At 37.7% G+C, this 17458-nt stretch overlaps 1 protein-coding gene across 2 annotated transcripts in view; it reads right to left on the bottom strand.

Annotated features, from left to right (window-relative positions):
- KCTD20 (potassium channel tetramerization domain containing 20) overlaps positions 1-17458 on the bottom strand; it is a 74590-nt gene that overhangs the window by 4960 nt on the left and 52172 nt on the right. For both annotated transcript variants that reach the window (XM_074311111.1, XM_074311112.1), the window contains exons 4-7: positions 7110-7212; positions 6653-6773; positions 3585-3782; positions 565-675 (exon numbers count right to left, since the gene is read on the bottom strand). In XM_074311111.1, the coding sequence (XP_074167212.1) occupies positions 565-675; positions 3585-3782; positions 6653-6773; positions 7110-7212 (533 nt within the window). The remainder of the gene's footprint in view (positions 1-564; positions 676-3584; positions 3783-6652; positions 6774-7109; positions 7213-17458) is intronic.

Below are 17458 nucleotides of genomic sequence, written 5' to 3' on the forward strand. Positions count from 1 at the left end.
TCAGTCTTTTGGTTTGAAATGAAGGTTGCACCTACTTGCTCAAATGAATGTTCTATGAGTGAAAAATCTAAATACCCTAAAGGTCTTGCTTCTAATTTACATTTTAAATAAAATGTGTTTACTGTTTACAAAGCAATTTTTTTTTTTTTTTTTAAAGTATCAGGATAGTACTAGAAAGAATGCTGGATTTTGAATCATGGAATCTGAGTTTGAATCCTTACAACAAACTTCTGAGATAAATAATGCAACTGTTATCTAGCCCAGATGGAGGAAATTTGCTTATCTCTTTCTTCATATGTAAAGTATTTTGCAAACTTTCAAGTGTGACATTAATATTATTAATTATTATTACTCTGGAAAGGTTATCTATTTTCAGCTGTTTTAAAACACACACAAAATGGGAGGGGGAAGGGAAGAAAATGGAAATTTTGGCAAGAGAAAAAAGCAACTACTAAAACATAATTAATGAAAATGCTTTTATGTATGACCTCTTTGAGGTACATGGTAGTATGTATGAAGTTGAAGCATTAAGTCAGAATCACAAGAGAATTTTGTTTTTCTTACCTTCAATACCAATTCTGATATTTTTTAGTCCTCGTTCCTTCAGTACAGTTTTTGCAACATCTCGATTCTCAATGTATTTGAAGAATCTGTAGAGCTTGGAGCTATAAAGAACTAGAGAAAGAAAACCAGGGGTTAATCATGAGGAAGTGAGGTTTCTAGAAACATCCTTTCTATCCTGTTCCCATTAAATGCTGAGATTCCAGAGACCCGGGTATCTGTCAGGTTTCTCTTGATAGCCTCTTTGATCTTTCTATTTTATATGACTATGAATCATGAAATACCATATTTCCAAATGAGAGAAATGGCAGGTGATCTAAAAGTCAATGAAGAAGACAGATGGTAGGGATCAGTAGACCGTATTATATTACCAGCATGACTTGAATGCAATTATTTGGATATGATTAAATAACAATAGTGGCATGGAAGACAGAAAGAATATGCATGTCTGGAAAGGAGGTAAGTTTGTCATAGAGCAAGGGATAACAGAGGCAGTCTCAGTGCTTCCCATAGAACCTGGTTTTTTTAAAAAAAATTTATTGATATTTTTTGTTTTTCTAAAATCATTCTCCAAGTATCCACCCCAATTCTTACACAGCTATTCTATTTAGCAAATATTTATTTCTTTTAAATAGTATTTTATTTTACATGAAAAGACAAATTTAACATTTATTTTTATTAAATTTTCAATAGTATTTTATTTTCCCAAATACCTATAAAGATAGTTTTCAACATTCATTTTTGTAAGACTTTATGTTCCAAATTTTTCACTCTCTCCCTTACCGCTTCCCTCCCCAAGACAGCAAGTGATTTGATACAGAATGTTATTTTCATTTATTCCTGTATATTATAATTATTCCTTAAGTACCAGCCAGTGAAATATAAACTCTGTAAATCCAATCTCAACTCTGCACCTTCCCTTGAGCCTAATACAATATTCTATATACAGTAGTTAATGATTGAACAAAATTGACTATAAGAAACTTTCTTACAATAAAAGTTACCCTAAGGTAACAAAGTCCTAAGAGGGCTGCCTCCAGAGATGACACTGTGTTATTGGAAATATTTAAGTAGAGGCTGAATTACCAATTAGAAATGATATTTCATATAGATGGCGCAGCAGATAAGAGTACCAAATTTAGAGACAAAAAGACCTAGACATTTATGATTCTGGGCAAATTAACCTCTCAGCCTCAGTTCCTCATCTGGAAATTAGGCTAAAAGAAGCTCCCTCACAAAGTAAGCCAAGTATCTCAAAGTGAAATAAATAATGTATATAATGCACTTTGTAAACCTTTTATTTCTTTATTTAAATACTCTCTCTCTCTAGCCTATTCCCAATCCACTGAGGAGACAAGAAATGAGGATATGATAATCGTGATATATGTAAAGTCATTTTGCAAACCTTTTAAAAGCATTATGTAGATGCTAGGTAGCACAGTAGATAGAATGCAAGGCCTAGAGTCAGGATGACTCATCTTTGTGAATTTAAATCTGGCCAGCTATGTGACCTTGAACAAGTCACTTAACCCTATTTGCCTCAGTTTCCTCATTTGTCAAATGAAATGGAGAAAAAAAGTGGCAAACACTCCAATATCTTTGCCAAACAAACCCCAAATGGAATCATGAATTGTTAGATAAGACTGAACAACAATAAAATTATTTTTATTCTTAGAATTATAATAAGAATTCTTCTTATGACTATGCAGTATTATGATTATGGGTATGTGAACTAGCAGGCCCATATGATCTCTGATAACCTTAAAATTTTAAATTATGGGATCATGAAATAATCCAGGAAGAAAATGACACGATTATCAATATTAGTGCAATATATGTACAATGGATCTAACATCTTCTTGGTAATATTCTAAGTACCAGAAAAGAAATAGAGATCCTCCAGCCAGAAATCATTATATAATCAACTGAACAAATTAGGCAAAATGTTGAGTTTGGATCTGATTTCTGGTTCACAGGTTGGCTGGGTTCAAATTTCTGCTGTTAGTATTTTAAGACTATTCTAAACTAGTTTAGTTCATCATCCTAACTTTCAGACATTCTCATAATATATGCAGAGCTCCTTATTCAGTGCCATCTCAATCAAATCACCCAACACTATTTTATAGATATAGAAAAAATAACAAAATTCACCTGAAAGAACAAAAGGCCAAGAATATCAAGGGAATCCATGAAATAAAATGTGAAGGACAGTGCCCTACTTGTACCAGATTTCAATCTGAATGATAAAAGTGGTATTTATTTTTTAAAAATCTGATCTTGTTTAAGAAATAGAGTGGTGAATCAGTGGAAAAGATGAAGTATACAATACGTTGTAATAAAGGACCATAGTAATTTTCAATAAACACTAGTTTGATAAATCCAAAAATCCAAGCTTTTAGGACTAAAACTTATGAGCTAACAAAAACTGCTGGGAAAAGTGAAAAAGAGTATGGCAGAAACTAGATATGTACCAAGATACAGTCAAAATGGGTATATGATTTAGACCTAAAGGGTGATAACCATAAGCAAATTTCTTCCTAGGAATGGTTTACTTGACCAATAAGTATACTGATGAATAAGGAAAGAATTTAGGATCAAACGAGATATAGAGAGCATTACTAACTATAAAATGAGGAAAAACTGTGAATTTCTTAGTCTCTGAAACACAATGATCCAAGACAAAGATCCCAAAGGACTTGTGATATAAAATGCTGCCTCCAGAGAAGTTACTGATGGCATCTGAACGTACAATGAAATATATTATTTTTCTTTCTTTTTCTTTCCCTCCCTTCCTTCCTTCCTTCTCTTTTTTTTTCTTATACAAAATAACTAATGTAAATCATTTACACGTATAATTTATGTCAGATTGCTTACCATCTGAGGGAGGGTAGAAGGGAAAATACATAATTTGGAACTGAGAACTACAAAAAAATGTACAATAAATTTAAAAAATTATTTATTTATGTAATTATGATTATGTTTAAAATAGAAATAGAAAAAGAAAATATATGCAGAGCTCCTACTTTGCGAATATTCCTCCCCCATGGGTGGAGGGTGGTCCTCATCCCAGTCTACGGAGTCCTCATCAGTCAGCACAACAATGTGGCATTCCCGCTCCCCTTTCTTGGCACTGCCCACCATGATGGGCAAAATCAACTCCTCGAGGTAGTGATCAAACTGCTTGTGAGCTCCATCATTGGAAAGCTCATGCAACAAAGCACCTGAGGGGAGAAAATGCACATTCAAATCCTCTCTTGCAATCAACACAGCATTGGGTACAGTATATGGCACATTGTAGACACAAAATATTTATTGACTGACTATCTACTCACATTTCTATAAGGAAACAGGCCACAGAATAGGAACTAGCTTCATTTTCTAGAGTGATAGTAGCACCTGCCTCACAGAGTGAAGCTATTATCTCACAAATGAGATAGTTAATATGTATAATATATTTTGTAAACCATTTATATCTTAATTTTTAAACATTTTCTTTTCCAAGTACAATCACACTTATCCATTCCCATGCAATTGGAATATGATACTCCTTATCCACATGGAGTCATTTTGCAAATCATTTTAAAGGGCTACATTAATGCTAGTAATTCTTCTCCTCCTTCCTTGTCTCCTCCTACTCCTTCCCCTTTTCCTCTTTTCCTTCTTCTTCTATATTAGAAGGGATTGAGAAGAAAGTGAGAACAGGAGGCAAGGAATATAGACAACTTTTTCTTAGGAGTTTGTGATGAGGGAGACGAGCATGTCTGTAGACAGTAGGGAACAAGTTAGCAAATAGGGAAGTAGATGAGAGAGAATGCAGATGAAAATGCTGGCAATTTGGCAGAATAGATTGAAGAAGAAAGGATTTAAGAGCTGCCCTTGGCAAGGGGAAGGGTCACTTTTTTTTTTTTTATCAAAGACTGGAGTTGAGGAGAGAATGGGGGGAGTTGTCAAAGGATTCTGAGCTACAGAGACAGCAGGAGGGAATGCATGGTCAAAGACTTTTATTTTCTCAACAAAGTAAAAAAGCAGGGTTTCTGCTAATAATAATAATATAATTTATGTAGAAATTTAAAGTATCATTTCATCTTATGGCCCTACAACCCTGGGAGATAGGTACTATTTTACAGATGAAAAAAATTGTGGCCTTTTGGTGACTTGCCCAGGATTACACAGCTAGTGAATGTCTAAGGCAAAAACTGTATTCAGATCTTCCTGATTGCAGGTCCAATATTCTACCCACAGTGTCACTTAGTTGCCATCTTAGGTGTTGGATTTTGAATGGGTTTAGGAGCTGAGACAATCTGAATAAGAGATAAATAAATAATTATAATAGGTAACATTTATACAGTACTTTTTGGATCATTTCTTTTGATTCTTACAACAACTTTGGGAAATAAGTGCTATTATTCTCCCCATTTTGCTTCTAAGAAAACAGGCAGGCAGAGATTTGTGACTTGCCCAAGATCACATAGTTAGGAGGTGTCTGAAGCTGGACTGGAATAGGAGTCTTCCATATGGGATATGGAACAAGCTTTTTACCATACCACCTAGTTGCTAAGAGAGAAAAGAGGTAGAGGAAGTGGAGGGAGAGAAGAGGACATTTGGAATTGCTGTGGGGAATTAGGCAGAGGAGCAATTAGGAAAGAGTAAGAGCACTGCTGTGCTGTAGTAAGGAACCAATTGAGATGAGCTAACAAATATGGCTGAGTTAACAAAAATTGGTTCCCCCAATATGGTTGCATGACTTTCAGCAGGACATAAGTATGACTGAAGGAAATAGATAGTGGGAGTAATCTATACAATAGTCCAATCTAAAGATCACCTGGTTACTTAACACCCTCTGAGAATCATTTCATTAATGATCCCTCTGGAGAATGGTACCAATCTTAATTTCAGGGGAAAGTGTCCCTAGGAATAGATGCCCAGGGGAAGAGTCAAATGAACCATGGAGAAATGAAGAGACTTCCCTAGGGTCAGTACCAAACCCAGCAGAAAATTAAGAGTTCTAGGGGTCATTCCATCAGTATCATATGCATGCTTCTCCATGTTAATAACATTAATTAGCTTCATATATGATATACTTGACCTCCTTCCTACTCCATCCCAAACAATTTCAACTTGTAAGTCCCTTCTCTCCTACCATCCTACTGAATTTTTCATTTCTAATGTAACCAATTAAGGAAATATTAGCAAATCCTGACAACACTTCATAGAAATTATTAATTACCTTCTTTTTATGGCTAGATAGTCCAGAGGTGAGGTCACATGCTGATTCATTATTTTCAAACTTCCTGGCTCCTGTTTATTCTAATACCCACAATAACTTATTGAGTGGCAAAACAAACCGTTGTGGGAATCTGCCAACACCAAGTTTGATATGGAAGACTCAGTCCATTTCAAATAAGAACAGGGTAAACTTAATTGGTAACTGGCAGATAGGTAGATGGCAAGTAGATGTCTACTGGACTTGTATCTGGAAGACCTAGATTCAAAGCTTAACTCTATTCTTTATGATCTCTAGGCAGCTAAATGATGCAATGAAGAGAGCACTGGATTTAGAGTTGGAAAGATCTGAGTTCATCCTTAATCTAGCCCAAGGATCACTTGGCATTCACTCTTACATACCACCTTCCAACTACTCAAATTGAGCTTCCAACACTTATTAGCAATATAATCCCAGACATTTAACTTCTGCATTGAGTTTCTTCAAATATAAAATGGAGAAAACAACAGCACCTACTTCTCAGTGTGAGGATCAAATTAGATAATATTAATAAAGTGCTGAGTAGAGTGCCCAGCCCATTGCTGTTGAGGTTCAGTCATTTCAATCATGCCTTATTCTTCATGGCTCCATTTACAGTTTTTTTTTGGCAAAGATAATGGATTGGTTTGCTGTTTCCTCCTTCAGGTCATTTTCCAGATAGGCAAGTAGAACTTAAAAGATTTGACCAGGATCACACAGATAGTGTCTGAGGCTAGATTTGAACTTAGGAAGATGAATCTTCCTGACTTCAGCTCAGTGCTCTATCCAATGCACCACCTAATTACCCTGTGTAAATCCTAGGTAGCTAATAATTTCTTTGGTACTTACTCAGATCTTGACACTTGATGGTATTGAAGTCAAAGTTAATACAGAGATAATCACAGGTGTCTCTAAGGTCAGGGATGGAAATTCCATCAGGACAGTTAATGATTCCAGTTTTATAATAATCCTGAAAACAGATGGGGGAGGGGGAAATGTAGTCAGAGAAAATAGGAAATAACTCCCCTTTTCACAATTCATACCCAAATCAATAACTCAGATTAGGTAATGCTCAAATGGATTTGTAAAGTGGAAAAATCGCAAAAGGCTGTTGGCCTGGCTGTTTAATCAGGTTGGGGAGAGGGGACATATAGACCAAGGGGTTGAAAGTGAGGATAAAAAACTCTAAGAAGTTGAATCTTGAACTGAAACCCTACAGGATTACTACTGAACTAGACTGAAGCAGACCCTCGTAGTGGTCAACTCAGCAGTTTCTGAGAAGGAAGAAACAGGGCAGGCTCCTTACCAGCACTGTTCGAAACACAGTGGCGCTGATCCCTTCAGCAATTTCAAATTCTCCTTTTTCATTGGGCCGGGTAAAATTATATTCTCTTCCTGGTCCAAACATCCTAAAAGACAACATTATTAATGTTCCCAGTATCACAAAGATGATCCCTTTCTTCTTGACTCCATTCTCTGACCCCATTATTCCCTAGCCAGACATCAGGGAGCTCTAGGTCAGTCTTTCAGAGAACAAGGGGAAGAACTGACACACCATGGCTAATGGCTAATTGCTTCAAGAGCTTGCCTTATGAGAACAAAGGGAATGATACAGAACGAGCCAGCATGGGGGGAGCCCCAGGAAATGACATACGCAGAGAAATTCTTCAGGATGCGAAGTTTGCCTTCTCTGTCCTTGATTCTACAAAAAAATCTAGTGCCCCTGTGCAGTAATTCAGGCCTTGTTCTATAGCAAGCCCTGCTTAGCATATTCTCTGGTCTTAATCTTTCCTTCTATGTCCAACAAAAGTTACACATCTCCTGACTTTTTCTAAGGGGTCCTCTTCTCTGCTTTTCTAAGGAGGCAAATGGCTAATGTAATCAAAGGATCATAACGATTTAGAACTAGAGAGAACACCCTGGACAATTTATAGCATTTATATAATATTATAAAGTTTGCCTAAGGCTTTACATATCTCATTTAATATGCACAGCGACCTGGGAGGTAGATGCTATTATTATCCCCATTTTACAGAGGAGAAAACTGAGGCAGAGATTAAATGACTTGCCCAGGGTCACAAAATTAGCAAGTTTCTGAGGTTGGATATGAACTTGGGTCTGTCCAATTTCAAGTCCAATCCTTTTATTTTATGGAGGAGGAAACTGAGGCACAGAGAGATGAAATGATCCAATCATGATACTAACGCTACAGTAGCTAGGAGACACCATAGTACATAGAGCAACGGATCTGGGGTCAGGAAGAGCTGAGTTCAAATGTGGCCCCAGACCCTCCCTAGCTTTGTGACCCTGGACACGTTATTTTACCCTGCTTGCCTCAGTTTCTTCATCTGTAAAATGAGCAGGAGAAGGAAATGGCAAACCTCTCTGGTATTTCTGCCAGGAAACCCTCAAATAGAGTCACAACATGTCAGATACAATTGATTGAATAACAAAACCATTATCTCTAAGTTAATTTGCTCTTTTCGTAATATTGCTGTTGTATTAAAGAGAGAGGGCTAGAACCCCTTCTCTCCTGTCATGGACATTTTAGTGGTCATCTTCTGGAGGTCCCGCTACCAATTTGCGGTTTGAGAACCCCAAAGAATGGCTTTGTGTAAATTCCAGGTCAGGTAGTGCCAGGGCAAGGCGGGAAGACATACTTGGCAAACAGATGGGCAGGCAGGGGCCAGCAATTGCAAAAGCTGCATGGCTGAACTTGGACCAGCCTTGCTCTCACGGAGATCCAGGAATAGCAGGAAAGCCTGGCCATTCACTTACATTCCTCCTGCCCCTGTCTCTTCCTCTCAAGTGCCTCAATATTCCCAGATCCTTTCTTTCTATTATTTCCATGATACTTCTCGGCATGGGCTGGGAGAGGTGGGGACCCAAATTCTAAGTACAGAGAGGATGAGCTGGTCCCATTTGTTTCTTTCCCTTAATTCATGAATCATATCCATCTCCCACCAATAACGTAGAAGGGAGTGGCGTGATCTAGTTGTTACAAGTTGTTAGCATTCATGCCCAGGCAGGCTGCATTTTGAAGGTCAGAAGTAACACAATCCCTGAATCATATGCTTTCCAAATCACTGGATTGATCCCCCCCTTCGATGTTTTCTAAGAATGCTGGTAGGGCTCTCCTGGAAAGCTCTTGAAGGACTCCAGCTGAGGCACTCATTAGAAGGGTAATAATGCCAGACCTTCTCCCTGTGGTTCTTTGAGGTTTTTTTTTTTTCCCCCGAACCCATTTGGTAGCATTAGCATATGTGTGTGTGTGTGTGTGTGTGTGTGTGTGTGTGTGTGTGTGTGTGTGTGTGTGTGTGTATGTCTAAGGATGAATTTGAATTTGGATCTTCTCAACTCCAGGTGCAGCATGCTATCCCCTGTGCCACTTAGCTGTCAGTGAAATTTGCTGTTCAGTCACTGTAGCCAACTGGGGTTTTCTTGGCAAAGATGCTGGAGTGGTTAGCCATTTCTTTCTCCAATTCATTTTACAGATGAGGAAACTGAGGCAAGCTCAACTGGGGGATGAGTGATTTGCCCAGGTCACAAAGTGTCTGAAGCTAGATTGGAACTCGGGAAAGTGAGTTTTCCCGACTCCAGATGCACACTGTTCTACCTAGCTGCCTCAAATCCTCATGTATAAGTATATGTTACTCCTCTGCTCAAAAAAATTTTCAGTGGCTCCATCTAACTTACAAAGTAAGCTAGGTGGTACAGTGGATAGCATGCTAGACCTAGAGTTGAGAAGATCCAAGTTCAAATTCAGCCTCAGACACATATGTACACACCTATATGTTTACTTCACATACATGTATACATACTATGTGACCTAATTCCAAGACATATCAAAATAGAACCATTCCTGTGTAGGGCTGAGATTTAAGGATGTCAGAAGAACTATATGGCCACTTTGTCAGAGGAGCTATCAGCAGGAAAACTAGAGTCCCTGAGGATTCTGGTCATAGATAAGCAGAGAAGGAAGTCCACAAATCAGCTGCAAATTCTTCCGCAATTTGACACCCTCCTCACTTTTTCAGCCTTACCTCATATTATTCTTCTCATGTACTCTATACTCTATTAGTATTAGACAAATCCCCTTCCCTTGCACCCCTCCTCCAAGTATGCCTTGTGTGTTCATGGCTTTACATACATTGTTTTTCATATCTGGAATAACCTCCCTTCTCTCAGAGAGTTTTGGAATCCCTACTCTACGCCCAGACTCTCCTAATTGACAAGTGCATTAGTGCAAACCCATGTGCCCCCTCTATCTTGACAGCCCCCAACTTATTTCTCATCCCACCTATATCATTTCCTTGCCATCTGCTTTATCACCTTTTCCACCTGTTCCTCCAATCAATACTGCCATTGTTACTGGAAATACAGTGTCAATCAACTCATCCAGATTCCCAGTCAACATTCCTACAACTTCCCCAACCAAATCACAATTTCCCTATTTATGTTATATGCCTTGATTAGTGAAAGTCAATCAATAACTCAATCATTCTGTCCCCACCTAAAGTGGCTGGCTTAATCAGATGAGAACACCTCTATTGAATCAATTCAGGTTATGGACAACCTGCAAGTCACGAGATGAAATGCAGAAATGCCCCGCAAAAGGACTCAGTTGGAACACAAACATTTCAATTTTAGTGTCATGTAGAGGAAGGCAATTCTAGCCAAGCCACCAATAAGAAATTGCCTCAAGGGATAATGATGAAAGTCTGTCTTCCTACTTCTCTTTCTCCCAAGTTTGAAACTTTCAAAAGGTCAAAGGCAGGGGTTCTCAAACTATGGCCCACGGGCCAGATGAGGCCCACTGAGGACGTTTATGCGGCCCACTGGGTTATGGCAAATGGGCTGAGGGGCAGAGACAGAGTGTGAGTTTTTGTTTTGTCCTACCCTCCAACAGTCTGAGGGACAGAGAACTGGCCCCTATTTTAAAAGTCTGAGGACCACTGGTCAAAGGATTTAGACTCGTCAGTTTCCTAAGCAATAATCCCAGGAACATCAGTGACTGATGACAATGTCTATGTTGCATTGGGAACAGGGGACAAACTAGACAGTCAAGAAAGGCAGCTTCAGATCTTTGCAGGGAGCCCAGCAAACAATTATACCACATCTAAGGAGAATACCCTGAGGATTTTGGCAAAAGAATGAGGAACTGTGAATTATCTCTTTTGCCAATATGGACCAAACTTAAATCCACTTCCCCTTGGTTTCTATGTGTACTTGTGGGAGAATGCCATAGACTTTGGAGGGGAATGTTTCATACCAACTGTTCTTAATAAACCAACTTAGATAATGCCCATTTCTAAAAATGAATTAAATCTGGCTAATTCATATCAATGGATGACTAATGCAGGAAGCACACTGGTGAGGACTTGTGAGTTACAATATTAGAGAGCCATCTTCCCCAAATCTAAAGGTCCCATAAAACCCTGAAGAGAGACGAGGCAGCCTTATTTTCAGAACTTAGCCCAGGGGAAGTACATGTTAGGGAGAGTAGATCCAGAGTAAATGCTACATTAAAATATAAACTCCATGAGAATAAAGGGCTACCTCAATTTTGTAATTTGCCCTTCTTCTATTCCAGTATTCAGCATAGGGCTCCATACAAAATAAATACTTGATAATGCTTGGTGTTTTTTTTTCCCCTATGAATTCATACTTAGTTATTCTTTCCCATCTTTTAAAGCTTAATTTACCAACAATTCACCTTCACCAACAATTATCTTCCCAGTTGTCTAGTGGGTAAAGACCTTTTTTTTTCTCAGCAATTTGTTAAGACTATGTGCTTTTAATAAACTGCACCAAGATGGGGTCTAATCATTCTATCACCCCTGAGTACAGTACAGTGCTCTGCATACAGAATGGGTCAATAATAAACACCACATTCTAGAGAGATATTAATTGCCTATAGGATCTCTTGATCTTGTAGGACATGAGCTCTGAATAATTTTTAATAAATAATAAGAGTCTTATTCCCTTATCTATTCTAACTCTTTAAAAAATCACAGATTTATAGAATTTTCAAGTTGAAAGAGTTCACAGGATCTAATTTCTTCATTCACAGATGAGGAAACTTGGGTTAAGACAAGCCTTGGAAATAGCTTTTTCCAAGATTACACTGCTAATAAGAGCCAGAATAAAAAGCTAGGGGGATTCTAATCCTGAGCCAATGTCTTCTTCTTAATTAATTCTACTTAGTCTTTGTTTCAATAAAATGTCACATTTTAAGTCAGTTGGCTAGAATTCTGAGTAAACCAATCAATCAATCAATATTTATTAAGTGCCTAATAATGTGCTGGGTACTATGCTAAGCACTAGGGATACAAAAAGAGGCAAAAATCAGTCTCTGTCCTCAAAGAATTCACAATCTAACAGGGAAGAAAACCTCAGGACTATTATGTCCCCAACAAAAAGATTCTAACCCATTAAGCTAGCCAGCCATTTTATCAGCAGACTTTAATCCAGTATCTTCAACATAGAGAAGATCTAATTCAGTTCCAATTGATCAATGATGGACAGAATCAGCTACACCCAGAGAAGGAACACTAGGAAATGAGTGTAAACTGTTTACATTTTTTGTTTTTCTTCCCAGGTTATTTTTACCTTCCGAATCCAATTCTTCCTTTGCAACAACACCAACAACCACAAAAATTCGGATATATTGCATTTAGGATATACTATAACATATTTAATATGTATGGGAATGCCTGCCATCTAGGGGAGGGAGTGGAGGGAAGGAGGGGAAAATTTGGAACAGAAGGGAGTACAAGAGGTAATGTAAAAAATTACCTATGCATATGTACTGTCAAAAAATGTTATAATTATAAAATTAATAAAAAAAAATTAATCCAGTCCTAGGCTCACAGTGTTACTGGCAGATGTCACATTCACACTAGGGCTGTACCATCAAGAGTATATTTTGGTAATACTTTCATTGGCATATATGCTTAAAATGGTTGGAATGCTTTGTGGTATGCACTGTGCCAATGAAAAACACATTTTAGCCAACACAGAGGGAGTAACTTGAACCTAAAGAAATATTTTTATATTCTAGCTTTGTTCTGTTTCAAAAGTTTAAGGAAATATTTAAATTTGCTCCATGTTTAAACTGATTCATTTATTAAAACAAAAAAATTAAATATCTGGGTTCAGTTTACAAAAAAATTATCCGTCCCCTATTATGATTAGCTGACAGAGGAGACACAAAACTTAAATGAGACATAGAGATATAGTAATAGTTTAGCTACTAAAGTTAAGCTTTAACAGTGTAACTGCAATAGGATTTGTGATATCCTATATAGTAACATCAAAGAGATAATCTGTAGTTTTAAATATAATATAAACTTTTAGGATGCTGTGTATAAGAACATTAACACAATATAAACATGTGATTGTGCATGAAATTAAAAACTTTTCTCCACCATTGGGGAGACACACTTGTTATTTTTCTAGTCATGGAACTGAATCAAAGCTGTGTGTCATCACTCAATTCTTGTGACCAAAGGCACCTGTTTATTTACAAGACTACTGTCCAGGACTGGGATTATCACCTACAATTGCAACATGTTATAATAAAAAGTATACAGAATGAGAAGACCTCTGTTCTAATCCTGGCTCTGATATGAATTAAGGATGGCTTTTGGAGAATTACTTCTTCTCTGTAAATATGTTTATTCATTTATAAAATTAAAGCACTGAATTTGGTAATCTCTAAATTTGCTTTTAGCACTAAACTTCTTTTTTTTCCCTTTACAATCTAGGAATTATATTTAATAATGAAACGCATGAAAAAAGAGTACTGAAATTTTGGGCAATTTTGAAAATGAAATGTTCCAACTTAGACCAGAATTTTTAAAATTCATTTTTTAGTTTAATATCGTGAACCCAACTAATAGACCTGTTGCCTCAAAATAATTCAGGTGTTTAGCACTAAATCTTCTAATGCTTTGTTATAGTTCTTAGCTTTTCTGAGTTTTAGGTCCTTTTTGCATTGGAAAAGCATATAAACCCTTTCTGAGTATACTATTTTCAAATGCATGAAATACACAGAATAACAGAGAAAACCAATTACACAAACATATGTAAAATGTATGGGATTGCCTGTCGTCGGGGGGAGTGTGTGGAGGGACAATTTGGAAAAATGAATACAAGGGATAATATTATAAAAATTTAAAAAAAAAACCAGTTACATAAAATATAGTTATCAAGATGTTAAAAAAAAGTTCATAGATGCTCTAACCATCAAGGCTAATCAGACCCCCAAATTATGACTATAACTGAAAACAGAGAACTAAGGCAGGTGTGGGGACATTTTTTCTAAATTTTTTTTTCAGAATGTAGTATGAAGGAGAATATCAATGAAAAAAAGAAAAAAGTTATTTCTTCAAGAGGTAAGGTGGGGGGTTATATCTAGAAAAGGATGTAGTATAAAAATGTAAACATTTTAAAAAATAAGATAAAAGCTGTAGTGCAAGAGAGCAAACAGGGAAGGGGACAAATTTATGGGAAGTGTTCTTTAAAAGGAGAAATAGCACATGATTTATTAACAAAGTTTAACAGATAATAAAGGAACCCTAAATGAAGCCAACAAAACAGCAGGTGGTAGAAACTCAATTTCACATAACTTGGCAGTCAGGGGAGACTGTCAGTGTTGAGAAGTGCTGAGAAGCAGTGGTCTGGCTGGGCAAACTACCTCCTTAAAAAGCTGATCATTTTTCTAGATTAAAATGTGATTGTTTACTTAGAAACCACAGGGCTTTCTCAGAAAGAGAAATCTCATCTTTGTCACTTGATTCGGGTTGATGCATGTCAAATGACATTCTAGGAATTTCAAAGGAAGCTTTCCTGGGATTATGCTATGTGTCTCTCTCTGTCTGTCTGTATCTCTGATTCTCTCTCTCAATCTCTGTCTCTGTCTCTGTGTATGTGTGTCTGTTTTGTTTCTGTCTCTGAATCTGTCTCTTTCTGTAGGTGTTTGTCTCTGTTTCTGTCTGTCCATCATCTCTGACTGTCTCTGTCTCTTTGTGTGTCTGTGTCTGTCTATCTCTGACTGTCTCTGTTTTTCTGTCTGTTTCTGTCTATATGTCTGTCTTCATCTCTCTGACTTTGTCTCTGTCTCTTTCTCTGATTGTGTGTGTCTGTCTCTCTCTGACTATGCATATGTGTGTGTCTGTCTCTGTTTCTGTATGTCTGTTTCTCTCTTTGTGTATGTGTTTGTGTGTGAATCTATCTGACTCTATCTCTGTATGTGTGTGTGTCTGACTGTTGCTGTTGTCTGTCTCTCTATTTGTGTGTGTGTCTCTCTGACTTTAAGCATGTGTATGTCTGTCTTGGTTTCTGTTGTCTGTTTCTCTCTTTGTGTGTATATTTGTGTGTCTGTCTCTCTCTCTCACTCTATGCATGTGTGTGTGTCTGTCTGTCTCTCCCTTTTTAGTTGAACCAAAACAGGGCAAAGCTACATCTCACATTGGCCATTTCAGCTCCTTTCTCACAAAGAGTTCAGGGATCTTTCTTGCACATCTTCCTTGTTGGATAAGACAAGTTTGCCTTTAATTGACAGGTTGTACAAACTACGGCCATAAGTGGAGGCAGTGAGAAGTAGTGGGAGAAATTCTGAAGTTGTAGTCAGATCTCTGCTGATGATTTTCTTTCTTTTTTTTAAATTTTTTTATTAATTTTTATAATTATAACTTTTTTTTTTGACCGAACATATGCATAGGTAATTTTTTTTTTTTTAACAACATTATCCCTTGTACTCCCTTCTGTTCGGAATTTTCCCCTCCTTCCCTCCACCCCCTCCCCTAGATGGCAGGCATTCCCATACATATTAAATATGTTATAGTATATCCTAGATACAATATATATGTGCAGAACCGAATTTTGTTGGTGGTGTTGTTGCAAAGGAAGAATTGTATTCGGATCTGCTGATGATTTTCAAATCAACTGACAGCCTTAACCTCTCTGCAGACCTCCAAGTATATGTGGCTAACTGCCTACTGGACATCATCTGGATTTCTGTAAAAACATTAGGCTTAATGTTCCAGATTGAACTCATCTTCCCCTCTCCCCACCTTTTTCTCCCCACCCAGCCCTTCCTGTCCCCTAACTTTCCTGTTACTAAGAAGGGCACCTCCATCTTCCCAGTTATCCAGGCTCACAATCTTGTTGTCATCCTCAACTCCTCACTGTGGTTAACCCCCATATCCAACCTATTGCCAACTCCTGTCCCTCAATATGCTCCCTTCTTTTCTCTGACTACCACCACCATGGACTGTTGCCATAGCCTGCCTGCCTTATTCCAGTTATACTCCACTCAACTTTCAAAATAATCTTCCCAACAAACAGGTTTAACCATGTCACTATCCTATTTAATAAACTCCAGTAGTTCCCTAGGATCAAATATAAAATTCTTTGGTTGGCTTTCAAAACCCTTCCAAATTTGCCCTTTTCCTACCTTTCCAGGCCTTAACCGCTTTTTCCTCCAACAAGACCTTCCACTTCCCCGCTCTGGACATTTTCACTGTGTTTTCCACATATCTCATCTCACTCTTGTATCTCCCCTGGCTTCCTTCAGGTCTTAGTTAAAATCCTACCTTTTGCAAGAAGCCTTTCCCAGCTTTCTTTAATGCTAGTGACTCTCCCCACCCTGAAGAATATCTACAACTTATTCTGTATAAATCTTGTTTGACAACTGTCATATTTGCATTTAAGATTGTGAGTTCCCTGAAAGTAGAGCCTATTTTTGCCTTTCTTATTATCACCAGTGTTCGCACAGCAGCTATCCCCATAGAAGGTGCTTAGTAAATTACTGTTGACTTGAGTTCTTGGAGTTGTTTGTTTCACTCTCCCTTTTTTCAGTTAAACAGCATGAAGCCACAAGCTACACTCTCTATTCCAGCACCTGACCCACAGAATACAGGGACTACCTCTTCTTTGCACATCCTCCTAGGGGTACCACTGACATCTTTGACTGAGAAGCAACTAAACATGGGCAGCAGAGAGGAGGGGTACTGGGAGAAGTGCTGGAGATCAGGGTCTGAATCTTGGCATTGCTCCTAACTACCCTGGATAAATTACTCAACATAAATCACTTAACTTTAAATAATTTAACCTCTGTAGATTTCAGTTTCCTCCTCTGTAAAGCAAAAAGGTTAGACTTCATGACTGCCAAAGCCCCTTTCAGTTCTAAATCTATGATCCCATGACGATCAAATCCCCTACCGAAAAAGAGATTGGATGTGGATAGAGAATAAGCCTTAGTGTTCCTGGACTATTTTCTACCATTATAACTATATTTTAGTTTCCTTTTAGGGAATTTCTTCAATGACACAGGTTTTGTGTATGGGAACAAACACCCCCTCCATGCCTATACATGTATAGCACATAATGCATACTCATAACACATGGCAACACATAATACACAGAATCAGTCTGTTACAGAGGGGGTTTTGGGGGAGCAAGGAAATTGGGGTTAAGTGACTTGCTCAGGGTCACACAGCTAGGAAGTGTTAGTTGTCTGAGGCTAAATTTGAACTCAAGTCCCCCTCATTTCGGGGTTTATGTTCTATCTATTGTGCCATTTAGCTGTCCCAGATAAATAATTTTTCAAAAAGACTGATATTAATTTTTTCTAGTCTCTTTAGGCAA

The sequence above is a fragment of the Sminthopsis crassicaudata genome, chromosome 4, assembly GCF_048593235.1.
Source record: "Sminthopsis crassicaudata isolate SCR6 chromosome 4, ASM4859323v1, whole genome shotgun sequence".
Classification (NCBI taxonomy): Eukaryota; Metazoa; Chordata; class Mammalia; order Dasyuromorphia; family Dasyuridae; genus Sminthopsis; species Sminthopsis crassicaudata.